The 27,066-nt window shown below is 53.7% G+C and overlaps 7 protein-coding genes across 7 annotated transcripts; 4 read left to right on the top strand and 3 right to left on the bottom strand.

Moving 5' to 3' along the window:
• Nucleotides 1–663: 663 nt before the first annotated feature.
• On the bottom strand, nt 664–1,575 carry PG985_010792 (uncharacterized protein; the record flags this gene model as incomplete). The annotated part of the gene is made up of 2 exons (XM_066830559.1): nt 664–1,421; nt 1,503–1,575. 2 exons carry the CDS (start codon nt 1,573–1,575, stop codon nt 664–666), a joined length of 831 nt encoding a protein of 276 aa, XP_066681241.1.
• A 1,125-nt stretch (nt 1,576–2,700) lies between these two features.
• PG985_010791 (agc ndr ndr-unclassified kinase) lies at nt 2,701–4,754 on the top strand (the record flags this gene model as incomplete). The annotated part of the gene is made up of 3 exons (XM_066830558.1): nt 2,701–3,094; nt 3,192–4,353; nt 4,406–4,754. 3 exons carry the CDS (start codon nt 2,701–2,703, stop codon nt 4,752–4,754), a joined length of 1,905 nt encoding a protein of 634 aa, XP_066681240.1.
• A 2,170-nt stretch (nt 4,755–6,924) lies between these two features.
• On the top strand, nt 6,925–7,951 carry PG985_010790 (uncharacterized protein; the record flags this gene model as incomplete). The annotated part of the gene is made up of 2 exons (XM_066830557.1): nt 6,925–7,005; nt 7,091–7,951. The coding sequence occupies 2 exons, from the start codon at nt 6,925–6,927 to the stop codon at nt 7,949–7,951; spliced, it is 942 nt and encodes a 313-aa protein (XP_066681239.1).
• A 2,134-nt stretch (nt 7,952–10,085) lies between these two features.
• Nucleotides 10,086–13,242, bottom strand: PG985_010789 (GATA zinc finger; the record flags this gene model as incomplete). Its single annotated transcript, XM_066830556.1, has 4 exons — nt 10,086–12,158; nt 12,300–12,536; nt 12,598–12,688; nt 12,746–13,242. The coding sequence occupies 4 exons, from the start codon at nt 13,240–13,242 to the stop codon at nt 10,086–10,088; spliced, it is 2,898 nt and encodes a 965-aa protein (XP_066681238.1).
• A 4,385-nt stretch (nt 13,243–17,627) lies between these two features.
• On the top strand, nt 17,628–17,913 carry PG985_010788 (uncharacterized protein; the record flags this gene model as incomplete). Its single annotated transcript, XM_066830555.1, has 2 exons — nt 17,628–17,759; nt 17,797–17,913. 2 exons carry the CDS (start codon nt 17,628–17,630, stop codon nt 17,911–17,913), a joined length of 249 nt encoding a protein of 82 aa, XP_066681237.1.
• Nucleotides 17,914–22,015: 4,102 nt separating this feature from the next.
• On the top strand, nt 22,016–24,302 carry PG985_010787 (uncharacterized protein; the record flags this gene model as incomplete). The annotated part of the gene is made up of 2 exons (XM_066830554.1): nt 22,016–22,524; nt 22,601–24,302. 2 exons carry the CDS (start codon nt 22,016–22,018, stop codon nt 24,300–24,302), a joined length of 2,211 nt encoding a protein of 736 aa, XP_066681236.1.
• A 796-nt stretch (nt 24,303–25,098) lies between these two features.
• On the bottom strand, nt 25,099–26,142 carry PG985_010786 (40S ribosomal protein eS30; the record flags this gene model as incomplete). The annotated part of the gene is made up of 5 exons (XM_066830553.1): nt 25,099–25,141; nt 25,200–25,266; nt 25,674–25,695; nt 26,001–26,009; nt 26,092–26,142. 5 exons carry the CDS (start codon nt 26,140–26,142, stop codon nt 25,099–25,101), a joined length of 192 nt encoding a protein of 63 aa, XP_066681235.1.
• Between the last annotated feature and the right edge of the window lie 924 nt (nt 26,143–27,066).

Genomic DNA, 27,066 nt, shown 5'->3' with positions numbered 1-27,066 from the left:
TTAGATATAAGACGCTATAGCGACGGCCAGTTGAGTGGCGTGGGAGATTATGAGGGACTATGAGCGATTTCAAGGGTGTACACGAGTAACTAATTACCTACGAAACGCTTCGTCTAGTGTGAATGACGATGGCGATGACAGCTTAATATGTGTGTCGGCTTCGGTCTCGGCCTCGACGGTTGGCGACGGACCCAACATGATCCCCAAAAGCTGGGGAAGAACTTGAAGCCGTGACCGGAGACGTGGAGAAGGAGGAAGCGCTAAATCCATTGGGGCGCGCCCTTCCCACCCCCACCACCACCAGAAAGCACTGGATGGTGGATGGTAGATGTGGATGGTGGGAAATCTATTTCGGGACATTTCAACCGGAGGATCAACCGCGGCTTTCCTCTCCAAGTCTGGTTGACAAGTACGGTATGCCCCACGGGTACCGCCACGGGAGGGAAGCCGTGGCATAAGCAGCCGGGCCCCTACCGACAGCCGATTTTTCGGAAACACATGCGGGTCTATCTTATCTGATGTAGTTCACCGGTCGGTGTCGAATATGGCGGAATACTGCTGATGCCATCTTTTGTTCAAGCGTATTTGTCACAGATAGGAATTGCCGTGATTTAGGGGTTCGTCAGTCCATGATAGAAAGCCGGGATAACTTAGCTACCATGTTTATTGGTCATCCTCATCCTCCACATCTTCGACGGTGGCAGTCAAGCTGTTAGGTTTGTTGGTGGGATTCGGGTTACCCGGATCAGCTGCCACCTTAAGATATCCTTCCGCCTCGAGCCGGTCGGCCTCTTCTGGTTCGAGCAAACCGCCTTGCCCCTTTCCTTTGTCGATCTTCATGCGTACAGCTGTGGGCATGAAGGCACTGACGGCCTCCTGTCTGAGGTCGCGTATTACTGGTTTGGCTTCGTAGACAGCCTTGACCTCCACTGGAGGAGTTGGCGTCGCCTGTGCTTGTGTCTGTCCTGGGGCGCGCCGCTCCTTGTCTCCTCCCAGGGGAGTTTCGTTGGGATTCGTCCGCTTGGCCCGGCGTTTAGCATACCACTGGTCCATGATCTCCTTCGGGATGGGAGGCGGCGTGTCGCGCGGCATCGGTATACTCCTGACGTCATCGGGCACGTCGCTGTCGCTGCTCGAGACATCCTCGTTGTCTCTCCTCCGCTTGCCTAGCACACCTCCATGACCTTGCCCATCGCGAGGACCGCCGCGGCCGAAGGTGGGTGCCTTGTCGCCAAGTGCCTCGCGTGCCTTCTTGACCGCCTTCAAGTCAGCCTCGAGGCTCTCGAGCACGGACTCCTCGTGTTTGGAGAGCTTCCCTCCGCTGGCGGTAATCTGCTTGAGGTCGTCAATCTGTTTTTGTATACGTTCCGGATTGCGCTTCGCGAGCTTCTCGTTTCGTCGCGCGGTGGCCTCTTGTTTGCCTAGAATATTGGAGACGGGGTTAGCATCGTGTGTCGCATCGCATATGCGGCTCAAATTGTAGTCGGTGCATTAGTGCGAACCTTTCTTGACCTCTTTTGCCTTGTCAGCTTTGCGCTGGGCCTGGACGGGATTGAAATTACGTTCCTTTGGCATGGCGGCAGAGGGATTAGGTATAAAACAAAACAGCAGCCGATGCAAGTGAGTTCGTGTTGGCGATCAAGGTCTGCTGCCTCTATTAGGAGAAAGCGCGTTTCGAGTAGATTAAGGGTGGCAGGTCACATGCAGTGCAAAGGTGAATAAAAAGAAAGTCTGGCGATTTGGATGCCAATCCTACGAGCTGGAGCTATCTCTAATCAATGGATGATCCGCAGCCTTGCAGCCCATTGCGCAAGCTAGAGTTTCGGAAGGTGCCACACTGTAGTACAAAAGTCCAGATTTGAGGATGGAGGGGCAGCGACCGCATTTGTTTACATCAATGATTGATCTGATCCGATTCAGAATCCGCATCAACAACATCAGCACACCACGACAACAATTCCTGTTTTTTTGTTTTCATAGAAACCAAGTTTTAATAAATGCTACCTATCGGGACCTACCATCCGAATAGAGGTCCGGCCGAGTTACCCTGCTGCTACCTGCCAACTGCCAACCTGCCAACTTTAGGTAGTCTGACCGGGGGGTTCAGGTACAAACAAGTACAGCTAAACTAAACAGGTGCGTGCTTCTTGGGCTACACGGCATTCCCAATCTCTGGTAGGGTGCTTTTTTTCGCTGCTACCCGGACGACAAGCCCCCCTGCCTGCAGCCGGCCATGTTGTTGATTGATTGCCCCGCCAAATAATGTAATCGCAATCCCAAAATCCATCTGATCGGGTACCAATCCATACACAATCCACCACCAAACTGACATAGGCTTAGTCGCACATATCAATACGTGCGTAGTTCAGCTCGCATCATCATCCTGGGGAAGAGATCGTGGATACATACTAGATCCCTTGGTCGCTCTCCCGCTCCTTGCACTTCTTTCCCCTCCTCCCCTCCCTTCTACATCTTGCGACTGGCTCTTGATTGGCAACTCTTCCTTCTTGACCCAGCTATTGATTTGTTCCCATTCAATCATCTGTATAGCCTCCCCTCCCCCTCCCGCTTCTGGCGCGTCTCTCCAACCGTTGCATCGGCTTCCTAGGAAGCACGCAAGCTGGTACGCGGCCGAGCCAACCCTGCCATCAACCTTCCCCACCATCCATATCTTCTCGACGCTCTTGTTGGCAGACAGCCATGGCGAGCTTCATCTCTAGCATGTTTCCGGGAGGGTCCAGAGATCCCAGGTCGGACCAGCCTAGCACTCCCGTACAGAACAGCTTCACTACGCCAATTTCCACTCCTCAAGGCAGTCCCAGCAAGAAGACTGTCCCGCCGGGCCAAAATGACCTCCCGTCTGCATTCGACAATGCCATGAAGATCGGCCCCAACAATGGTCTCGACAGTCCCCTCAAGTTGCGACCACAGGCTGGGCCCAGCCCTCTATCGCCTGTCAGGAGCAATCTGCTGCCCGCGGATGACAGCTATTTCAGCAATGGCTCTGTCGTTGACGAGAGCATCATCCACAAGCAGACCAATTCCCCGGGAAGCCCGCTGAAGAGGCAGGAGCAAGAGAATACGCCTCCTTCTCGTATTCCGAGACCCCCAACCGCGGCCTCGGAGGCGACGCCGCACACCCACAACCAAGCCGCCATCTCTCGGCACGAGATTTATGGGCTTCGGGAAAGAGAGCAGGCCGCACACCCCTGCGACTAACAAGAAATTCAACACCTCACGCGGATTAACACCCGAAGAGCTCGAAATCCTCAAGAAGCCAAATGTGCGCCGCATGGTCAATGTCACTCAGCTGTACTTCCTCGACTACTACTTCGACTTGCTCACATATGTGGGCTCGCGCCAAAATCGGTTCACTACTTTCAAGGAGGAAGTTCCCCCTCCGCCACAAACCGACGACGAGACTTACAAGCAGCTGTGGACCAAGTACAAGGGCAGAGAGCGAGCCAATCTGCGAAAGCGTCGGGTGCGCCTTCGACAAGGCGATTTCCAAATCCTCACCCAAGTCGGTCAAGGTGGCTATGGCCAAGTTTACCTCGCGCAGAAGAAGGACACGAAGGAGGTGTGTGCATTGAAGGTCATGAGCAAGCGTTTGCTCTTCAAGCTGGACGAGGTTCGCCACGTCCTGACGGAGCGAGACATCCTCACGACGGCAAAGAGTGATTGGCTAGTCCGCCTGCTGTACTCTTTCCAAGATGACAAGAGTATTTATCTTGCGATGGAATACGTGCCAGGCGGTGACTTCAGAACGTTGCTCAACAACACGGGTGTGCTTTCCAACCGTCACGCCCGCTTCTACATCGCCGAGATGTTCTGCTCGGTTGATGCTCTGCACCAACTTGGGTATATCCATCGAGACTTGAAGCCCGAAAACTTTTTGGTCGACTCCACGGGGCATGTCAAATTGACTGACTTTGGACTGGCTGCTGGCATGCTGGCACCTGCCAAGATCGAGTCTATGCGTGTCAAGCTCGAGAAGGCCTCGGCGACCAGTGTGCCGTTTGGCAAGCCAATGGATCAACGAACCATTGCTGAGCGCCGGGATGGTTACCGGTCGATGCGCGAGAAAGACGTCAACTATGCGAAGTCTATAGTAGGATCTCCTGACTACATGGCTCCCGAGGTTTTGCGCGGCGAGGAATACGACTATACCGTTGACTATTGGAGTTTGGGTTGCATGCTTTTCGAGGCCCTGACAGGGTTTCCGCCTTTTGCCGGCTCCACGGCGGATGAAACCTGGCGCAACCTCAAGCACTGGAAGGAGGTGCTCAAGCGACCCGTCTGGGAGGATCCGAACTATTTCCTCAGCAACAGGACGTGGAATTTCATTACAACGTAAGACCCCATGATCGTTATTGCATTGGGATGGTCGACTAACCCTTGCCAGATGTATCAACTCCCGATCCAAGCGCTTCTCCAACATCAAGGATATCTGCGAGCACCAGTACTTTGGTGAAGTGGACTGGGTCACGCTGAGACAGACCAAGGCGCCGTTCGTACCCGAGCTGGACTCGGAAACAGACGCTGGCTACTTTGATGACTTCACCAACGAGGCAGACATGGCCAAGTACAAGGAGGTCCATGAAAAACAACAGGCCCTTGAGACCATGGCGGACCGGGATGATGATATGGCCAAGTCTCTCTTTGTTGGATTTACTTTCCGCCACCGCAAGGCAGAGGAGGGAAGCCCACGGAAACCTATCCAGACCGATGGAACATTCGGGACGATGCTGTAGGGTCAGCGTCCGTTTTCTAGGTTCGTAAGGCGGTAGGTTGTTGCCGCCGCGCATACGAGGCCTGATTTGAGTGTGGCGTGGAATGGAAGCGTGGCGAAAGCTGCCAGAGTTTTCCGCGCACGTATGGACGTCATGATGAATTGGGACGAGATGTATTTTTGGACAGTGAGTCCACACTTTGAGTTCTTCTCCTATTGTCAGGCTTGCAAGGGGTTTAAGCTTTTTGGGGTCCTACATCCCAGCTGCCGGAGTTATGGATTACAGGGTCCTGAAAAGGGGGCTTTGGCAACGCATGCCTTCTTCTATTCAGTATGCGAATATGCTGGGCCAGGCAGGATAATGAAGGCGAGGAGCCGGACAGGCAGACCTGAGAAGGTTCAGGAGAGCATAAAGGTCGTATTGCTGGACCATCATGTATGATAGTGTTGTAATGAGATACAATTTCTGCACCGCCCTTGGGCCATTAACATCTATTTTTACAGTGAACGCTAGATGTGCTTGGGATGGAAATATACCAACCTCAAGTGCAATCAATTATGTAAGTCGTTCTTTCGATCCTTTGATCCCCCGTAGTTGGTTTTCTTGAAGGTCTTGTGCCGAGCGAGACAGTAGGTAGAACAAGAGGGAGGCGGGAGGGTCTGTGATCTGTCAGGCAAGTATGTATGCCTTGCGTCGTCGGTCTATCTGCTATCGGCAAGGCGCCAGCTTGGTGGTACTCGTCATCACCATCATGTCCATCTTGACGAACTCATGTTTCTCAAAGGGTCAAGACCGAGCAGTGCTCCTTACGGATGACACAGATTGATGATGCCCAAGACATTAGACAGAGACAGCAGGACTTAGCTCGGCCAATTGGCCCAAGAGATCTGCATCTGCTCTTCTCTTTCTTCTTATGACCGGTGCGTGCTCCGTGTGCCCTCCCTCCTTGTGCCTTCCATCCTGGACCCACCCTCCGGACTACCCCAACCTTGGGGGTTCTTGGGGCTGGGGGGGCCAAAGCTTACGCGGTGCCGCTCCCCAACTCTATCCAAACCTCTGGGAAAAAACATGATACGGTTTCGCGAGACACCAAACGGCTTTGTTTTTGGTGCCAACTGAGCCTGCCCTGTCTGCATGCCGCAGCCCGCCTGATTGACTGACTGAGCAGGTATGCAGTGGAACACCGTTGCCACGTAGCTAAAGGGGGCTTTGCGACTCCTGCCTGCCCAAATGCCGACACACCGACCTCCCCCTCCCGGCTTTTGCTTGCTTGAGACGTATAGTAGGTATGTATCCTGGTTGTACGAAGCCTTACCCAGAACGGGGGCTGCCTGACGAGGCACATGGTCTACCTCGTCGGCGCATTGGCCTTGACGCCTCCCGATCTTGCATACTTACGCAGCCTGCATCTCTTTCATACAGGACATGAGAAAGCGGGTAGTACAACCTTTCCCCTGCCCTCACCAGTGCCTCGATGATGTATAAGACGACGCGCGGCTCGCGGAAAGAAGATCCTTTTCAGCTTCCACACCAGGAGAGACACAACTCTGTTTCTGTGCTAGCAGCCCTGGGGGAGCTTGTCCTATACTTAGCAAATCCTGTGTATACCTTGCCTTGCCTTTACCCCAGTCTCCCGTTGGGATAGCGTCATGCGAGCTTTTTTCTTCGTTCTTTCTGTGTTTATTTATTGACACAGCAGAGGAAAAAACCCTATGGCGGTGGCGCTGCTTCCTCCCGCCGCTCTGATGGACAAGCAACTTACGTGTCCCGTTCTAGCCGCAACTCTTTTTCAGACTCTCTATTCGGCGCGTAGTCCCGCTGGGGGAGGAGAGGGAGGAGGAAGATGAGGAGGAGTGCCCGTGATGATGACGATGACGTCCAACGGGTGCGGTAATGGGATGGGGGAGGCTTGAGCCCTTTTCTTTTCCCTTTGGTTCCTTTTCCGCATATCCTTGTACCCACACGATCTGACACATGCCGGGTCTTGTGCATCGATGCCCGGGATCGAGAAGGGGAAGTGAGAAGTCATATAAGTATATGTCTCGTCTTCCCCCCCAACCACCCTGCTTCTAATCTCCATAATCTTATAACAACACTTACACCAACATACAACACCCACTCAAGTGTCTGCTAGACTCAACCTCAACCAAACTACAACATAATATATCCAGTGATCGAAACATCTACCAACATGAAGACTTCTACTGTGGCCGCCGTGCTGGCACCTTCTGTTGCCTCGGCACAATGGTATAGCGGAGCTCCCCAGTGCGCTGTAAGCATCCCATCCTGTGGTTACAGCCTTGTGACCTGTTATTCAATTGCATTGGCTCGTCTTGACTAACATGAAATCCCCGCAGCAATCTTGCCTTTCTTCCGCCTACGCCGCCGCCACCTCGGCCAGCTCGACCTCGGGCAACAACGCCCCCTTCTGGCCGGCGCAGTCCGACTACTGCAACTCCGACAAGGGCAACCAGATCTCGTCCTGCCTGGCGGACGGCTGCAAGTCGACGCCCACGGCCGTCAGCAGCTACGCCAAGCTGAGCTCCTCGCTCTGCTCGCAGTGGGCCGAGTGCACATCGGCCGGCTCCACGGGCGTCCACACCGTCACCCTGCCCGGCGGCCCCGTGACCTGGGGCGCCCCCGGCGGCTGGGGCCCCAGCAACGGACCCAACGGCGGCTCGCACAACTTCGGCCCCGGCGGCAACGGCGGCCAGAACGGCCAGGGCGGCGGCTGGGGCAACTGGGGCGGCGGCGACAACGCGCAGTGGTCCGAGTGGGCGAGCGCCTACTCGGGCTCCAAGACCTGGACCGGCGGCGTGGTGACGGTGACGGGCTGCATGAACGACGGCTCGCCCTGGTTCTCGGGCCCGGGCTGCGGCTGGAACGCGCACGGCGGCTTCAACGGCTGGGTCGGCTGGGGCGACGGCTGGAAGTGGGGCGCCACCGAGACGAGCACCGTCACCATCACCACCAAGGACGCCAACAACGGCGACGCCGTCACCACCTTCACCGGCCTGGCCACCGTCGCCGCCGCCATCAGCGGCGACCTGACCACCTCGACCACTATCGGCATCGCCACGTCGACGGCCTCGTCCACCAACGGCAACAGCGCGGCGCGCGTGGGCGGCTCGCCCATGGGCGCCTCCGAGGGCAGCATGGTGACGGGCATGATGGGCGTTGCGCTCGGTGCCGTGATCGTTATTGCTGGCATGCTGTAAAGGCAGTTGTTGTTTCCCCCCTCGGCTGCTATTTGCTCGTGGCAGCCAATCATCGTTAGATGGCAGACTTCTTGTTATCGTCTACGTATCACCCCTTATCTACCTACTTTTGTTCAAAGCATCGAATTTGCAATGGATGTTCTCAATTCCCTCACTGCCATTACTGCGACGTTTATTAGTTTCTCTTATCTTGGGGTCTCTTATTTGGCCGGTTTATTCCAGCATTTGAAAGAACGGTGCGAAGTGGAGGAAAGAAAATATTTGTTGAAGAGATTGTACATAAAGGGGACGATAGATGGATATGTTGCGACTTCAAGATTTTGATTAGTCTTTCCATGTCGAGGAGCGAGTTGGTTACGAGAAGTAGTACGATCATTTGAAAACACAATAATACACACGAGATTACGATACCTTCATACTTGGCAATCCTCTGATGCTGCTCATGTCAATGTTTCGTTTTAGTATGCCGCTCCCCTGGAGCTCTTCTTCGTCAACTAATATCGTCAGGGAGAGGAAGGAAACCAATTATACCAAATACCCGAAGACTTCAGGGGGTTTGTTGGGAGGCAAGGCATGATGACTACTTAGTTGTTTCGCCCTCGTCCCTCACTTTTCAAGGAACCGTCTCTCTTAAGCCCGGTGGCTGGTAGCTTGGAAGTTTAAGCGCCAGGGGAGAGGGTTGCGGAGCGAGGAATTATCGTCTGGTTCCCGTGAGACATATACACATTATCCATCCATCGGTCCCACATCCTTCTCAGCTATGGCCTCTACTGTCGGGGTCTTTGTAAGTACCGAATATGGATCCTTCCTCGTAAATTTCTCCTTTGTAGAGCTGTCTGCCCAATGTTCAGTTATTCCAGTATTAGACAACGACCCCGACATCATCATAAGGGACAGAGCGTCTGTTGAAGTTTCATCGACCAATGTCCGATTCTCCTTGATCAACAGAAAACAAGGGGTCGAATGGCACCGCAACGTCCTCTGCATATTTACATGTATACACATATGTATAGTCAACAGGAAATGTGACTGATATTCGCTCGTGTGGCCAACATTACCTCCATCACAAGTGTTTCTCACCAACTGCGGCATGAACCATATACAGATCAAGCAAGCTCACAAGCCACAGTAGATAAGATAGGGAGGCAAAAATGTACGTATATGTGCGCTTAAGTATATGTATTCGTTGGGAGGTAGATATAGTAACTATCACGGAGGAAAACGCCGCAGCAACAAAAAAGGAAATCGCGGCGTCGCTTGTATCATTTGTCATTCATCGTCATGTGATCAACCGACCGACCGACCCCGAGCCACACAACGCAAAACCCATCTCTAATCGACATAGAAGTGAAATAAAACCAAAACAGTTCCCGCCAGCGCCGATCGCTTTCAAGAAGAAACAGTTGTATTTGCTTCCAGTCAGAACGACCCCCCTTTCTGTCCTGTTCGAACCTCTGCAATGAAGTGGGCACGCGGAAAGGACAGGCTATACGTTCGCAATAGCCCCGTAGACAATGCATATGTACCAAGTAGTGTAGCTTGGGATATCACAAACCCCCCCTCCCTAAAGCAGAAGAATGATAGGAATAAGAAAGGTCATCCAGCATGATCCCATCTCTAGCAAAACAGAGCCCTTCCCCAAAACAACGAGAAAATATAAAATCAAAATGGTATCAAGTTCTCCCGGGAATCCTCTATCAGTGCCGAACCCTACGGACACTGTCGCAGGGCAAATCGAATACGTTATGGTTTGGTCAAGGCTGTCCTGTCCAAAATGTTCCTTTCTTCCAAGGCCAGCAAGCAAGAAATGATCGTGGTCCATCATGGGCATAATCCCATCCATGCCAACCCGTCAAGAAATATCTTCCAGCAATATCAACATGCAGAAAGTGAATATAGATCCAAAGCGTATCTTGGTACAGCCAGCGCTGTAGTGCGGGAAGTGTATACGGGAATCGGCCCAGGATGGCTTTGTGCTCAAAGCAAGTATGACGTATATGTGTACATCATAAATTTCTGATGTTCATCGAGTAGAGTGTGCCACCGACTTCTGTCGCCCGTTCACAGGCTACAGCCAACGCAGCAGGTAGCAAGTAGCAAGCAAGCCGCCGCCAAGGTCTGTTGAAATCGTAGCTTACAAACTCATAGTGAGCCACTCCCATTCTTGTGGACCAGCACCGGCGCCAGGGTTCATCATGCCGCTTTGAGGTCCTGCAGACATGCCCACCATGCCCGTGCCCGTGCCCATCATCGGCCGTTGTGTCATGCCAAAGCCATTGGCCAGGCCCAGGTTGCCTGGGTTCCCCATGCCACTCATGAACCCGCTTGATGATCCGACCGACTGAGCCGCATCGTTTGAACCAGTAGAACTTTCGGGACTATCGATATCCATGCTACTGGATTCGTTTGGTCCTATGCTCTTGCTGCTCCGGCGCTGGCGTTTGGAGGAGTTTGCGGTGCCTGCACTGCGCGGCACAGCTGCGGCGCCGGGGCCTGGGGTGTTCTTGGGGGGAGCCGCGGCAATAGGCACTACGCCTTTCCCACCAACAGCACCGTTCGAGGAGCCTGCGTAGCTGGTAGGGGTGCTTCCCGCGGTGTTACCCCCGGAACCGGCACCACCACTGGCAGGGCTCTCGCCTTCGTTGGCGCTTCCAGCACGATTGGCCGTGGCGGGCGGCGTGCTGGCTTGCGTGGGCTTGCTCGTCGTGGTTATAGCCAAAGTCGAGTTCTTGCGCGAGGCTGGACCAGATGCGTTGCCCGACGGACCGGTCTTCTTGGATCGTGTAGCGGTACCTCCGACTGGCAAGCTAGCACCCGAACCTCGGTTTCGCTTCTTGATAACGTCCGTCTTCAAGCTGAGCGGTCGAACGACACCGTGCAGCTTCAGGAACAAACCGCAGGCGTTGCAAAGAGGTTGTCCCTCCGGGTTTCGCCGCCAAAGAGGAGTGGTCTGCGTGAAACAGTTGGTACAGGTCGTGGGGGCATTGCCATCTCCTTGATTGGCAGCAGCAGCCTGAAGATTAGTTGTGGAGCCCTGTTTGGACGCTGAAGGCGACGACGGCCTGCTTGGTGCAACTGAAGAGTAACCCGAAGTATGGCCTGGCCCGTCGGGTGGAGGGGAGTTGGGGTTGGATTGGGCTAGTCGATCGAAAGCATTGCCGCGGCCCATCAGGTTCACACCCGGAGTCGAAGCGTTCCGGGGTATCTTGCCATTTCTGCCGTTGTTAGGTTTAAACGACTGGGAATGCGATCGCGACAGGCTACCCTGGCCCTCCCATTCAACGTTGGTGTCGAAGAGATCAGTGGTGGCGCCACCAATAGTGACTTGTTTTCGAGTCGGTCCGCCAGGGTAACGTGCGGCCTGCGTACTAAACTGGCCAGGAAGGGTGGCATCCCACTGAAGTGCGTTGGAGTGGCTAATATCCATGGCTGATTCATCCATCCCAGGAGAAAAGGATTGGTGCGATGCCATGTTACGGTCTGGGAACGCACCACCATCGTCATCCTCATTATCAGAGTCGGCTCCGAATGAGAACATGTTCTCCTGCATTAAGCCAACACCAGGGGATCGTGCCTGGCTATCCGAGTGGAACACCTGACTGGGATCGACATGCCCAAAGTTGTTCGAGGGCGCAAACACGTTTCCGCTATCCGGACCTGTGGTGTTCGGTGCTTGGAACATGGAGCCGTTGTTTCCTTGATGCATAAACGGCTGTCCCATCGGATTGCCAAATGGCCCGTGGCCATGTCCATGACGGAAGGTTTGATGCCTCGGGTGTCGAACATCGACCGATCCGAAGAACATGTTCTCGTTATCGGGCATAGGATGCGGTGTGGTAGCAGTCGAGGGAAAGGTAGACCCAGGAGGCGAATAGAAGCCATGCGAGTTCAGCGACCCCTGGCCCATCGGATGTTGGTTGAACATGTTGGAGAAGCCATGCGTAACCATTGGAGAGGTCGAGGGAGAGAAGGAGAAGTTCTGCTGGAAGGGGCCTGCAGATGTGATGATAGGATCATGTTCCATGGGGTAAGTGTCAAGAGGAAATGGCACACCAGGGTGGGACATTTGACCCATGCGGGAGGTATGAGGTTGGTCTAGTGAGTATTCATGGAGATCGGAGTCAGCATCTAATCCATTGGCGACCGAGTTGCTGTTGACCGCAGGGACTTGCGGGGAGAAGTCGGCAGGACGCTTGAGGTTTCGGGTCTGGAAGGAGGGTTAGTTATCTGCACCAATACCAGGGCCGAGATAGAGGGATGATCTGCATGGGAAGCGAGCCCTTGTGATTCGACGGAGCCATCATGCGCGCCATCCCTCTCCTCTCCCACAAAGATAAAGGGCACTCACCCGTCGCTCATCGACACTCGTTTTACGAGCATGCCTGGTGACATAGCCGAACTCGTCCTGGTGTTTTTGGTGCGGTGGTACGGGCACCGACTGCGGGACGAAGTGCTGCTGCGTAGACACCTTGCGAGATTTGATAGGAATAGCGGCAGCGGAGAGATGGGCTGGCTTGTCCTCCAGATGCTTCGCGGATATTTCAGGCGACGGGGTGTCCGCCAAGCCTGCCGGCGTGGCGACATTCTCGGAAAATATGAAGTCGTCGAGATTCATCGGCTCGGGTTGGTGAATGTTTTGGTCCGACGTTTTCCCTCAGTTGAGCAATACCACTGGGAGCGTTGTTGCCCATAGTCCCCGCATTATTGTTCACCGACGGTTGAAGAAGAGTCGAAGCCCTGGCGAAATGATTAGACAATCCATCTTGAAAGCACGCAATCACAGTGCAAACATACTTATTAGCCGCGGCCTCTTCCTCCTGCCGCTTCTTTCGCAACTTAGCATGCATCATGCGCCATGTAAGATTTTCCATCCGCTCCTGGCAGGGCAGGTTCTGCTTGGTCTGTTTGAAGAAGCGCCATATTTGAGTCGCGAGAGGGTCACTTTGCTGCATCTGCTCGAGGCCTCCGTCCTGGCTGGACATGCCATCCCTCCAGGTGGGAAAGAGGGAAGTCGCCAGTATGCCGTGCGCACCGTTGTCGCCACCGCCGCCCGCACCGGAGTAGGGAGGGAGGCCCAGTTTCAATTCTTGCATGCGCAAGTCGCTGGGGCTGTTCTCGTCGGCGCCGGCGAAGTTGGCAGTCTGGTAGCTCCCTCTGTCCGCCAGCGCAGAGGACATTGAGTCCAGGGGCCTGCGCGGGAAGCGGAAGTCGTGCTCTGTCGTCGTGGGGTCCATGGCTCTGGAAGGACTTGTGGTGGAAGAAGATATGGGTGACGTCGCAAGGGCGGCCATTGTCGTACGTCAACGCCGTGGTCTCATGCGAGACCGGTGACGCTGTCTAGGTCTTGTGCGATTCTGTCGCCGAAGGTTTGTGTAATACTTGGGTAGGTACAATACAACACAATAAGATCTCAGATCCCCACGTCTCAGAGTTCGGTTGACAGCCGCTCGATTTGGATAACGAGTATGTAATAGAAACTGCTTTTTGGGTAGGGTAGGGTAGTGTAGTCTGTACTTAAGGTGTGTAGTGAGGGAGGTATAGAAAAGCAAGTGCTCTCTCGCCCCCCGTTTGCTACTCTTTGGTTCTCTAATAGTAATAATTGTGGTCTCTCGTAGTAATGGGGGAGGGATAGTCTGGAACACCGGCTCGGTAAGGGTACGGGAGTAGGAGCGGCGTTAGCTGTAGGGCCGATTGAATCCACAGCAGCGTAATTGCTCTCTACATAATGTAGACTGACTCTATATGCATCGGATGCCCTGACACTCTCGGATTTGGGCTATATGTATGTTTACGGATAGGGTCCCACTGCTCTTCAGGCGCTGGCCGACCAAAGAGGGACGGGCAGGCAGGGTTAGGGAGGAGAACCAGGACTTGGGACCATCGGAGGGGAAACGAGAGAGTTACTGTGGTTTGGTTGTGTGTGGAGGGCGGAGAGAGCAAGCATGGCATGGCATGGGAAGAAGAGACTTCCACCACCCACTACAGACAGCCACTAGGTTATTATTACTGGCTAATAACACTCTGAGGATTGCCGTATGTCGACGTACTGCCGTAGAAGAACCATGGACGTGAACTACCTTCCCTGGGCCACGCTACGAGGTAGTATGTAAGTAGGTAGGCTTGCTTGCTTGCTTGCCTGGGACACTGCTGCGCGAGAGAGAAAAAAAAAAAAGATGATGCTGGGGTATGCCCACTCAACTGACATGGGAAAAGTCCATGCAGAGTACCGGTACGAGGTCGAGCCAAGGATACTAAGTGGTCAGTGTGGGTGGTGGTAGGTGGGTGCATCCATCCATCAACTGCAAGAAGCTCAAATGTCAAGGGTTGCAAAGGTCGGACCAATCTGATCTTGAATTGGAGGAGGGGAACCCTCGGCCTCTCCCTCTCTCTTTGTGTGTGTGTGTGTGTGACTCTCTACTCCAGACCAAAGTTCATGTTGGTTTGAAGGGCGAAGCGAAGTACAGCAGGTAGTGGGTGGTGGATCCAGTCTGCAGCGCAATAATTGCCCTTAGTGGGGGACGATGTCGGCTGGAATGGCTGGCTCTCAAATAAGTACGGTTACAGTTACACTTGGGGCAGACCAGGTATGGCTGGTCGGTTGATTAAAAGCCAAAAAAGCCCAGTCACTCAGGCCAGTCAGGGTACGACCGATGTACCTAGACACACAGAAGCGCCGCTACGGAGGGTCCTCCACAGCCTGTGTCGGGGCGCCCTCAACGTCTTTCGTGTGAATGAGAGGGAGGGAACGTGCCGTACATATTAAATAATGAGGAAGGGATCCCTCTTTTATATAACTTAAAAAAAAGATGAGACTCGCTCCAGACGGCCTCTTTTGGATCTAATCATACACCCAACTCTTCGTTACGGACTTCAAAATCCTTCTCTCCCGCCCACGGCGCGTGGGAGAGATCACGATGTTGTCACGGATTGTGACTTTTAGGCTCAAAGTAAGGGAAGCGTCATCCCGCGTTTGCTCCCTAGGGGCAACCCACTTTCTGGCCTGCTGTGCTCCAACCTCGTTGCCGTCACCGGAAAGGGCAGACTTGCATCGGAGCATCATACACATTCATTCATCAACAGCGGCAAAATTGCGACAACGGTGACAATGACTGAGATGGGGGCGCCCGTTCGACTAGAGAAATGGACCCTGCCAATTACCGGAGTAGTTTTCTGGTTTCGCTCCTGCCCTCGTCTCGTGGGAGGTTCCGGTTGTGCCCGAAAGACTCTACATACATACAGAGGTCCTGCCGAGAGAGCCCACGGTCAGGCAAAGAAAAACCCAAGCCGGGCCTATGTAGGAACAGTAGTAGCCTGCGAAATATAGCACTAGGGCCCCCGAGAGCCCACATCTGAGGGCCTTCAAAGGATCTAGCTAATCCTTGCAGGAAAGTCCTTACTCGGTGTGGTTGGACGCCAACCACTGTACTACATACCCGCTAGCATGGTTGCATGTGTGGGCCTAGACGCTTTTATGGGCTCAGTGTCGCATGGCTGGCATATGGCTCTCTTTCCCTCTCGATCGTGGGCAAACTGCGAAGTCGTACATATCAACCCCCTCCTCATCGCGCCGAAATCCCGTCAAGCAATGCTCGTTTATTTCTCCAGCATTTGGCGCAAGACAATGAGTGAGTCGGTGTTGATGGCGTGTGGTCGAGTGTTTATCGAGTGTTTCTATTGTCTGAGGGTGACACCCTTCCCAATACGGCCATCCTAATGTAACTCAAAATTTGCTATAGTCCCAATGGCTGGTTCCGTATACGGCAATTTTGGGCAGACTGACTGCGGGTGGGCAGCGCATGCGACAGTGCGGTGCAGTATGGGTCTTAGGGTGTGTGTTGCCACCTTCGAAGCCATGCTAAGATCTTACATATGCCCTACTTATTGTTCATGACTGAGCACCCTCCAATGCTTCACGGATTAGAAATCCAAGAATAGGCAATAGGTGCCCTGTACACGCATTCTGATCACCTTGTATCAGCGAGCACTGGATGACTGGCGCCTGCTGTCTTGACGTGAACTAGTGACTCCGCCATGGAGCGTCCGTGATGCCTCGTCCGCTTTTCCTGATGTCATCCAAGAAGACTATACCGATGAACCGGGATAATAGTCGGTACACTACTATAGTAGTCACGATATCTACCATATATGTAGGATGTAGAGACGGGATCGATCGTTGGCATACATCTTTCAGCATCGCACTGGAAAATTTCAACTCCAACTGGCCATTTGTGCGCATACCAGAACTCAATTTGCTTCTTGAGCATTAGCGGCGTGCCGCATTGCGGCGCAAATCCGACTACGGAGTCGGCATCTCTTCAGCTTGGGCGAGCGCATACCCAGCGCAAATTGCCACTATCCCGTTGCGGCGTTCCTTGCATAAGGAGGCATAGTAACATGCCGGCCACTCACATGTCGAGGATCTTGCCGACGCCCATCGTGAGATGCGCCTCGAAGCGAAAAAACATGCCCAGTACAGTCCAGACCGTTAGATACCTATCGTAGCATACATACGTAGTTGGAATCCCAGAGCCCACCAGGCGATGTCACGATGCAAGTCTTCATCATCGTGATATGCGGTGGGTTCTTTGTGTGGGAGCACTTGGTCCCTCCCGTGGTCCCGCCCTGACACTAGGGCGGCTTGTCGGCGTAAAGACGGCGTTGTCACCCACTAGCCTGCGGGAATATATACAATTCGGATGAGGCTCTTGGAGCCGGGCCACTGCAGTCAGCTGAAAGTGGCCAATAAAAGCAAGCAAAGTACATGGTTTCCAAGAGGGGGGCGGCCAGGTTGCGTTTCGTCTCTGGTGCTCGCCGCTGTCGCGCGCGGTGCCGGGCGACTGGGCCAGATGGCTACCCACCCAGATCATAAAAGCAAATTCCCATGTGTAGTCAGTATACGCGCGGAGGGCTATCCTCCATTGGTCGGCGCATGCAGGTCGAGTATTGATGACTATTTCACTTTGCGATTTCAGGCCGACCAGAACGGGTGTGATTCGTTTCTCCAGAGACCGCGGCAAACGGGAATATTCGTCCGTACATATCGGAGATGGCCCCGATCGCCTCCGCCTGTCCCACCCGATACCATGTTGTGACATGCTTGATGATCAGTAAACGCTGACATTTAATTACTGTCGACTCTCCTTCAGGCCTCGTTGCGCTTATGTACGGCTCAATCCCTGAATTCTGGTATTGTCAATCGCGGATATACGTTTCATGGCCTGAATAACGTCCTTACAGGGTCGTTGTTCCAGTGTAGAAAGTGCTTCAGGGACAGCTCCAGAAGGATACTCAAATTAACGGGATTGCCGCTTTTGTATTCAGGGATCGGACGGCATGCGTGTGGTATCAGGTGCCGAGGTGCTTACTTGAAACGAAATATACCTATACCCGCAAGGCATGGGCTACCTACCAGTGTACCGTGCTGAGGGTACGGAGTATAGGCGTGCACGGTTGTCTCCCGAGCATCAGAGGCACGCTATTTTGGGGGAGGACAAACTCCAGAGAGGCATGCACAATGAGGCATCTGTAAGCTTCCCCACGCTCTTAGAGTCTTGCTTGAGGCAGAACCTCTTCATTCGTCCGGAGTGTTGAAATTAGCTGTCGTGATGACCAATCACATGCCAACTGGTGAAGCTGTAAGCAAGCCTCCGGGCTGCTTTCGATGCGGTGGTCGGTCATGGCCGGCCAAGCACGCCGGGCTTCGCGAGGCGGAATTCTAGAAGCCTGCAGCTCCAGAAGCAAGCAATACGACACTATTGGTATTGTCGCTGAGAGGATGCCCGTTGATGACAAGAAGGCAGCATATAATGTACGTACTTACGATACTGGCTTGAAACGATACCTAGGTATGGATGGTGCCCGACAGCATGGGGTGGGTGGGAGAGCACTGGGAAGGGTTCAGCGAATGCCCCGCTCGTAGCCGGAAGTATTGGTACGACGCGCACCGCTACGACGCACTTTAGAGGCTCAGACTTTAAGACCCAGTCGTCCAGGGCCCCCCAGTTCATGCATGCTTTTTGGGTGGTGGACCCCCACACTCGCGAGGGAGGAGGGTCAGCTTTCACAAGCAAGCTCGGGCTGTGAAAGCAACGAAGGAAAGAAATAAAAAACCTGCTTGCAGCATCCAAACGGGTCCTGTTGCGACAAGGTGAAATTCCCACTCTGATCACCGCTGATAATGGCATCTTTGGAGATGGGAATACGTAAATCTCGAGATATGCCAAAGACGACCATCAAATCGTCAAAACACCCATGTCCCATCACAAGCTACCTACATCTACATGTATCCATATCTACCAGACCAATGTTGTCGGCATGTGGGCGAGTCAGGACCGTTTTGACTCGGCCGACACGCCGACTGGTAGGTACGCATTCCCATTTCCAAAGGAACGAGTTTAAAAAAGTAAGCGCGGCAAGTACCTGCAAAATCGCTGGAATCAGGAGCCCTGCTTGCCTGCTGCCCTGTTTACCCTGTACTTCACAGGGATCGCGAGTGGGGGGGGTACGCATGCATCTCATTTTCCATCATGACCAAGAATTGCTTTTCGGCTTAACTTGCGACTGCGTAAAGCGTCTCCTACGAGAATATCTCTCCGACTGCTACGTCGTACCAACCATGTCCGCCGGGTACGACCCCAGGTGTACTCGAAAATGGAAGCTAGCTACTATAAATGACATGCCATCCAGGCTAGCTCTCCCAATAGTCGTAGGGGCCAACGGAACGGCCTGACGGCGAGGAGGATGAGAAATACGCATGTACTGTACTGTAGCATTCGTTTGGCAGACGTGAAGTCGAGTAGCTTCGCGCCGGCGTGGGTAGCGAAACCTCGTGCTTCTAAGCCTCCGACTAGCCATCTTGGTTGCTGCTCGATCCTGCGCGCGCGAGCACACCAGCCAATCGTAGGACCGCGAAATCAAACCGAAACCCAGGGCAGAAGACGTCTATTAAAAGCTGAAGAGAGCAGTTCTTGTTTGAAGCTGCGCCATCTCACATGTCAGGAAGCCCATGTATGTATGGATGCATTGCCCTTGCACCAGGTTTGGTAATCTGGAACGCCTGAAGTACTATTTAGAAACCATCAAGCTTTTTCCAGCTCGCCTAGACAGCCATGGGGGAAGAGCCACCTAACCTACTATCGAACTTATTACTTGCCATACTTACCGCCTAACACCCGAGTCACGTCTGCCCCCGTGAGATGATCTAGGCTTATTCAGTTGCGTTCTTGACGACTAGGTGGGCCATGCCATGCATCATGAAATGGCTTTTTCTTCATAAACAGCAGAGTAACTTTACGCGGAAGGGGGGTCGCGTTTTGGCCAAAGCACCGTTTAATAGCCGGCCACTCGCGGTTTGGCCAAGACTTCAAAACAACTCAATTGACATCTTCCTTCTGCTCCTTTCGCGGTGTTGAATGAAACCATCTAGCAGAAGGCGACCCACGGGAAACCAGGATGCCTGATCCCCAAGTTGAGGGACACTCCAGATCTACGAGATCTAGGTAGTCAGTCAGTCCATTAATAATACTTTCAACCGCCAATTCCAAGCATCGAATAAGATAGCCGTTCCAAAGAGCCGGTGTCTTACCCACCGCCACTAGGTGCATACACCCAAGAATTGTGGTCAAGTCAGTGCAGTGAGTCCATGTAGTGCAAGGAAGGGCACTTTGGTGAATCCCTGGACCAGTGGGCCAAGAAGTGTAATACTTTCAAGGGTTCAGTTCACGGGCCCAGGGTTTTCGGTTTTCGCATCAATCAAGTCCGCTTCTGGGGAGTTGTACGTAAGCTGGCACCTGGAGAAAGGGCATTGTTCATCAGCTCTGACCATTCCCCAGGTTCGGCGGCTGCCTCGAAAGTGGCTCTATTCGTAAGATGTTTCGCCATTCCTGCTGTCCGGTGACCATCGAGAGCTACGATCGGCTTTCTGGGACCCTCAATTTCACTTTAGCCAGACCCCCGGCCCAGACCAGCACCCCCACAGAGCCACAGCATCAACCGCTGTCTCTCCTCCATGGGGGGCAAATGGCCAAAGACCGTGTGGGAAAGAGCAATTGGCGATGTAGAAATAATCTCCCGATCTGCTCATTTGATACCTTCGCCTGCAAGCCCGTTTCGTCATGCGCTCGGAACGCCCATTCGAATTCAGGTCGCAGGAACGAGGCAGGAGTCTAGAACCCCCATGGCCCGGCGGGGATCCAGAGGTGTCCGAGGGCATTCCCTCATGCGGCCTTTACATATTAAACGAAAACACTAGGAGCCGGCTCATCCTGGTGAGCTCACGGAGTCCATTGCCGCTTCCAGTCATGATTTGGGGGTTCGTCGACCACCTGAACGGCCAATCGTGGTTCGTTGTTGCAGCGTGCCGTGGCGCGGACGTGGGTGGTTTACCAGCCAACAAAACGTAGCGAATTCGTCAGCCGAGTAGTCTGACGCGGGGGTCCTATGGCGCCCCCTATCCCACCCCATCATCATCATCATCATCATCATCAATCACCACCTCCGCTTCCTCACGCGACCGAAACAGTTTCCCCATTCGATATTGACCGTACTTCGTACTTGTTGTGAATGCGTAGCGATCGTCGGGCTTTCGTGCGGGCGCGCGGGGGTCGAGCCGGTTCGCTCGCTTGCTAATACTTATGGGTGAGGTCACGTCGCTTCAATCGCGGGATGCCGGAAGGTTGTGTGGCAGTCATCTGAGATGCCGAAGAAACCGCTTCGAGTATAGCGACAGAATAAGCCTCCCAGCCAAGTTGTTCTGGGAGGGAGAGCAGCTCGCGGGGGGTGCCAATCGGTGTGTGTGGGTGTGCGTGTGTCCAGCGCGTGTTGCTGATCATTTATCCAAGCGGACTGCCTGTGGTCGGGTTCGTACCGTTGGAGTGCATCCGTTCGGGGGATCGTGCAGTGCGATTCCGAGACGCCAGACAATAACAGGTTGTAGACAAAGGAAAGACGGCCATCAGATGCTTTATAACAACGGGCCCTGCTCTTTGTCCCTTCTTTGTTGTCTTATCTCATATGCTAACTTGTCACTAATTACGCTGCAGATTCAATGCGGCAGGTGACACCTGGATCGGCCAACATGCTTACTTCCTATGGCGGATGGGGGGCCAAGATCCTGCTGCACACATACATCATCCAATCAGCGCCAATTGCAAGATGATGAAGATTCGAATCTCCATTACGCCAGAAGCAAGCAATGACACTGGCAGTATTATGTCAACCAACCTGCTGGCCGGCTCCGTCGACAACGCGCCCCTGCAGGCCGAAGCTTATCTTCACCCATCCAAAACCCCGGGTTGCGAATGCTACTGCACAGTTGGGTGCGGCAACTGGGGGCTATCTTCACCGACTCTGCTCTGTTGTTGATACGAGATACGAGAGTATCAGCCGTACACAAACGGCTAAGATTTGCGTCCCCAGTACGGTTCTAGTGCCAGCGGGCCAGGCTGTGATGCTATCTGGGCCGCAGATTGCGTGCCTCCCTCAGTGATAGCATCAAATCCCTTATCTCTTGCGTGTTTGTGATATGCGTAATTGTGATATGCGCGTGTCCGCATAAATCGATGTCTTATCAGCTCTATAGAAGTCGCTTTGTCCCAGGCTCTGTGCAAACCAGACTTATACATTAAGCAGTCATTTGTTCCTAAATCTCCAAGTTGATACAAGTAGACATTGCCCGAACCTCTGCTCCCGATTTGGCAAATGGACACGCGACGGCCCAGTTGGCTACATCTCTAATGCGAATAATCACAACATCACGAACCAATCTATGATGAGAAAGTCCTCGTATTGAGCCCTTGGTGGCAATGACGCTCTCATTGTGACCATGGCCAACTTGAAAGATCGAATGCGGCCTCCAGATTAACGCTGGCTCACCCGCCTTTGTCTAGCCACCATTGTCCACGACTATACCTTTGTCAAAGCAGTCGGCTCGCGTAGGAAACATAGGAGGCAACAGGGGGAATGCCATATGTGTCCCCGGTCGGTCCCCCGTGGGACACGATCTTCCAGAATGGATCAACCATGTACCACTGGTATACTACGTCACGTCGCTAAGACATATCGGCCATGCCAATAGCGAACACACACTTCTTCTGGTTCAGGCGGTTGCGTATTCAGGGGGTCCTCGGCGTCAGTCTGCTGTCGATACTATCGATATTGTCGCCGTCGTTAAGCTTCTTCGTCGTGGCTGCCGATAGCGATAATAAGACCAACGTCGACCTGGGCTCAACGACTTCCCCGCCGCCTCCGCCGGGGGTATCAACGTCCGAGATCCTCGAGATCGGTCCGCCGCCTACCAAGCACGATGTTGGTACTGTTACCCGGACCGTCACTATTACTATAGCCTACAAGCCGACACTGGCCCCGGGCGACCCAACGTACTCCCTATTAGGATGTTATGGCCATACTGGGTTTGAAGGTGTACACCCCTTCGGCAAGGAACAGGATTACGCAAGTCCACCCTCGCTGGATGCAAAGAATGTCACGGTTGCTGCATGCCTAGAAGGCTGCGGGAAATTACCGTCTCCTAATAAGACGGCAGGCCAGTTCATTTATGCTGGGCTGAAGAATGGGAGGTACGTAGGTGTTGCGCCTTCATGGAGACGCGAGGTCTATGTTTCTTATATCCAGCCACACTGACACATCTTATAGCGAATGCTACTGTGCAGTACACCTTTCCACTGAGGCCTCTAAATTACCAGGCGACTACTGTACTTCGCCCTGCCCGGGCAGCCCCAGGCTCTCATGTGGTGGAAGTGACGCTTTTGCAATATACAGTCTCGCATCTGCCTCTCAGAAATCATCGCCACATAGTAGTAAAGACAAACCCCCATCATCCTCACCGTCAGCCTCACCACCGAGCTCGACAACACCAACGACTCGACCACCTCCGATCTCAGAGAGCCCGACCACCGCCGCTGCGAAGGCGCCAGGAATCGAGATGGGAGCCCTCTCGTTGACCCCGGCCCCGACTACCTCCCGCATAGTATTCGAGGGCCTGAAGAACAGCGGCGGCGGCGGACCTCCGGCCCCGGCGTCCACGACGACGGTCGCCGCGATCTCGGGCTCCATGTCCGGGGCCATCCTCCTGGGCGCCCTCCTATTCTTCTGTTTCCGCGCCTACAAGAAGCGACGGGTCGAGCAAGACGCCCGCATCGCCGCCATGGTGGTCGCGCGCAAGACGGGTCGAAAGGTCGACAACGACGACGATGACAACAAGAACATACACTACGAGCGAAGTCCCAGCCGAGGCCGCCGGAGGACGAGGGACTACCACCACCGCCCGCCGAGCCTCGTCATCGGCGGCGACGTGATTCACCAAGACAAGGACGTCCGGCTCACGACGGACGGGTTCCTAGTCCCCACGACGCCAGCGCTAGAGAGCGGAGGCAGGGTCCCTGCCAGCTACTACCACAACACCAGCACCCACAAGAACAAAAGCAGCCCATTAGGTGGTGAACATCAGCCCCAAAGAGACAGCCTCTTCTCCGCGCTTCTGGGCCAAGTCTCCGTCCCCATCGGTCCGCACACCCCGCCCGCCATCGGCTCGAGCTCCGCCGTGCAATGGCGACGAACCGCCGACATGGCCGCCGCAGCAACAGCGGTGCATTCCGTGCCTGTGAGCCCCCTGACCAAGACGCCGGACCACGTCGCGGTGCCCTCGGGCGGCCTGGGCGAGCGAGCCTGGCACCGGCGACGCATCTCAACGCCGTACGCCCCGCCGCCCACGGTGCCGCTGCCACCCACACCGCCGAACAAGAAGCGGATCGCGGCCGCTGCGGCCGCTGCCATTGGAGGACGAGGGACTGAAGGATCAGACCGCCAACCGCCCCCGCGACCGCCCCGTCGCGAAAGTGCCGCAACGTTCGAAGCCGCTCCCCGGTCGCCGGGCACAAGGTCTTCGATACCGGACAGCTACCTAGACAAGACGCTCGAGTATGATGGCGATGATGACGAAAAGGGCGGCGGTATCAAGCCCGTGCCGCCACTGAGAACCAGGACGTCGCAACACCCGCCACCGCGATCTGCTGCTGCTGCTGCTGCTGCCTCCAACAGTAGCCATGAAACGATGGGAGGCATGGTCTACTTGGACCACCACGCCGGGAGGCAGCCGACCATACCTGGTCTACCGCCCATTACGCCTGGGGAGCAGTTCGACTTCGACTCGAGGTATTGGAGGTCTTTGGTGGGAGGAGGTCCCGGTGCCGGGATGAGGCGGAATACCGACGGCGAGGATGATAGGAGCCCGGCGAGCGCGACGACGGTGGGCACGAGCATTCTGATGGAGAGTCCGACTTTGCCTTGGGAAACTGATCCTACGCGGCGAACAGCGGAACATGAAAAGCGCCAGTGAATGGGAGGCGAGTCATAGGTGAGCCCATCCGTGTGTATAGTTAGTCTAGAGTCAAACCAATGTACAGTACCTGAATATACGAACGCATCTTACATCACCGAGGAACAAGTAGTGGGCTTATCCAAGCAGCTGGGGTGGACGACAAACACTCGAGGAATCTCATAACTGCCATGCATTGAGCCACAGGACAACTAATGCAAGAGTCAGATACGAGGGGCGACCACCAATGCCCGCATCAGGTTTCAAACTGCTCGCATCGAGCATTCAAGGCAAACATAGCCAATACAGTAGTTTGTGAGGTCGAGCAAGAAGCTGCTTACTTGGCCGTTGAACACGGTTTCAGAATGAACTTGCGGAAAAGAACAGCTAGGTGGGACATCACAGTTCATATCAGAGGATGCACCAATAAACAGTTTGTTTAAACGGTTTGTGTTCGCTGGCGGGTCTCCGTCACGCCAGACGGTAATGCGATTTGTGTATTTACACATGTATTGCCTGGAAGTTTGCGTACCAAGCCCCAAATGACGACGCCCAATGACTCCATATGAACTACGGCGGAAAAGCCAGAGTGAACCTGTCCCTTTCCATTTCCATCGTTGTGATCATCTCTTTTGTACCTAACGATAACTAGGGCACAGGCGATTGTGATGCAATCGATTCGGTCTGATATGCAAATCATGGAGTAGGATGCTCAGGATGCGAGACACAAGCAATGGCCGCACACCCGTCCATCGTCTTCCTATTCTCCATACATAGCGTCGGCTGCCCTTTCAGAAACGGGTCATAATTGTCGCGCTTAAGCCGCACCAGGGTTGGGGTTCATCTTGCGCTTGCCACCGCTGTCGGGGAATCAGCATATAAACTTTACACATAATGACGGACCAAGGGGATACGTACGTGAGGGTGACGTTCACGAAACGACGAGTGTACACGAGTCTCTTCTTCGCGCGACCCTTGGGAGTCTCTGTAATGATGCGTTAGTATATAATTCGACAAGCACCCGTATCGGGCAGATAGCTCAGCCCAGCCAGCCAGATGACGATGTCCACGGTATCGAGCGATATGTGCTACCTGGACTGCCGGAAAGTAGTAGGATGTTGGAGCCTGTGCATAATGACCCGGGCAAACATTAAGCTCTTTGTACGGATAAAAGTACGAGATGAATAAACGTCTGACCCGGTTCGTGACAACAGTAACAACTCTACCACCTTCCAACATTCATTGTCAGGGTCGCAACAGTATCACCGCACTTTCAGGCTTTGCCACTCTGTCACGACATGCTCCAGTAATGGTGCCATCCTGAGTGGAAATCCAAAAAAAAAAGCCGGGTTCATGGCTGGCTTGGGTTGGCGGAGGCAGATTGCGACTAACTCTTCTTCTCTTGCTTCTCGACCTGTTGGAAAGTTGTATTAGTACCAAGTGATGAAGATATGCCGAAAGCCCAGGCCGGCAGATGAATGCCGTGAACGGCCGACTGGAAGAAGTGTTTGTGTGGTCGTTTGAGAGTCGAACGGTTTTGCCGATGGGGGGTGGCGAAATTTGACGAATGACTCTAGAATTTTTCTAGGATTTCAACCAGCCTCAATTCCGTCGAGTCGTTGAGGTAGCGTAGATTGGTTCGCAGCACTTCTTCCATCGGTCGATCCAGGCAATCATCGTCGTCGTAGGGGCCCTCGGTGGGAGATGGATTTTTCATACCTTAGGGGTCTGGAGGCGCACAAAATGTTAGCGACAAAATTCAAGCATCAGGAATTCGCCATTAGGACGGCGCTTTTCGATTTGTACTTACCTGAGACTTGACCTTACCGGCACGAGCGAGGGATCCGTGAACCTTACCCATCTTGGCGACTTGTGATGGATGACTGTTGTTGTTGATTGAGTGTTTCGTGGGTTGTGGGAGGGAAAATAGATAAGTCGATTCAGAATGTGAGTGGGCAAATGGCTTCAGTGGGGTTTCGCTCGCTCAGTGTGCGGAGGGAATCAGAGCGTCAGAGCCCCAAAAGAATCACCTGACCCTAATGCTTTTGAAAGATATCTACGTTAGTTGCATCTAAACCTGGCTATATGCTTATCGCCTATCATAAGCGGGGTGCTACTCTACTAAGCGATGGGCGGGCTTCGGAAGTATGCTTGCCACTGGAATTTAGTGCATCAAGACTGTGCATTCTTTGTTGGCGTTCCGGGTACGATGAAGCTGCTGGTTGAAGATGTGAATTTCGAGGCCGACCAACTAGAAAACGAATCAAAGTGGCGGAACAATTCCCTGACTCTTCAATTTACCAAGAACCATACCTACCTTGGTGCTGGCACTGTTGTAAACTCGCACACACTTGCAACTGCTTATCACTTATCTTGTGTACCTATCTTCCACAGCAATGAAGTTTCGCAGTCACCAACCATGATCACCCCTCGCTTACCAACAGCAACCATATGTCGCTATGATTAAACTACAGAAGCGAGAATGCGCTCTGATTTCCTTTGCTGTCCAAGGGCCTATCTGTGCTCACTCCTGAAAGGCAGGGCAACATGCCAACATTGGCAATTGGTAAAGTGAAGCATCCATCGGACTTCAGGGTACGCTATCCCCTTTTGGGTCATGCTGGATGGCCCCATGATACGCATCCAGCATCATCGAGTCTCATTGACCCGAGGCGGGTCATACCCAAACGCCAACCTCGTTTCTATGTTTATCAGGCATACTATATATAAAGTTTTTGGCTTTCGCTTTGTTTGAACTATTGATCATTACTTAAAATCACCACGC

This window comes from Apiospora marii (genome assembly GCF_038362585.1).
Source record: "Apiospora marii strain CBS 49790 chromosome Unknown utg000007l_segment0_segment0, whole genome shotgun sequence".
Taxonomy (NCBI): Eukaryota; Fungi; Ascomycota; class Sordariomycetes; order Amphisphaeriales; family Apiosporaceae; genus Apiospora; species Apiospora marii.
Note: the sequence above shows the minus strand (reverse complement) of the source record. Positions and strands in the feature narration are given on the sequence as shown.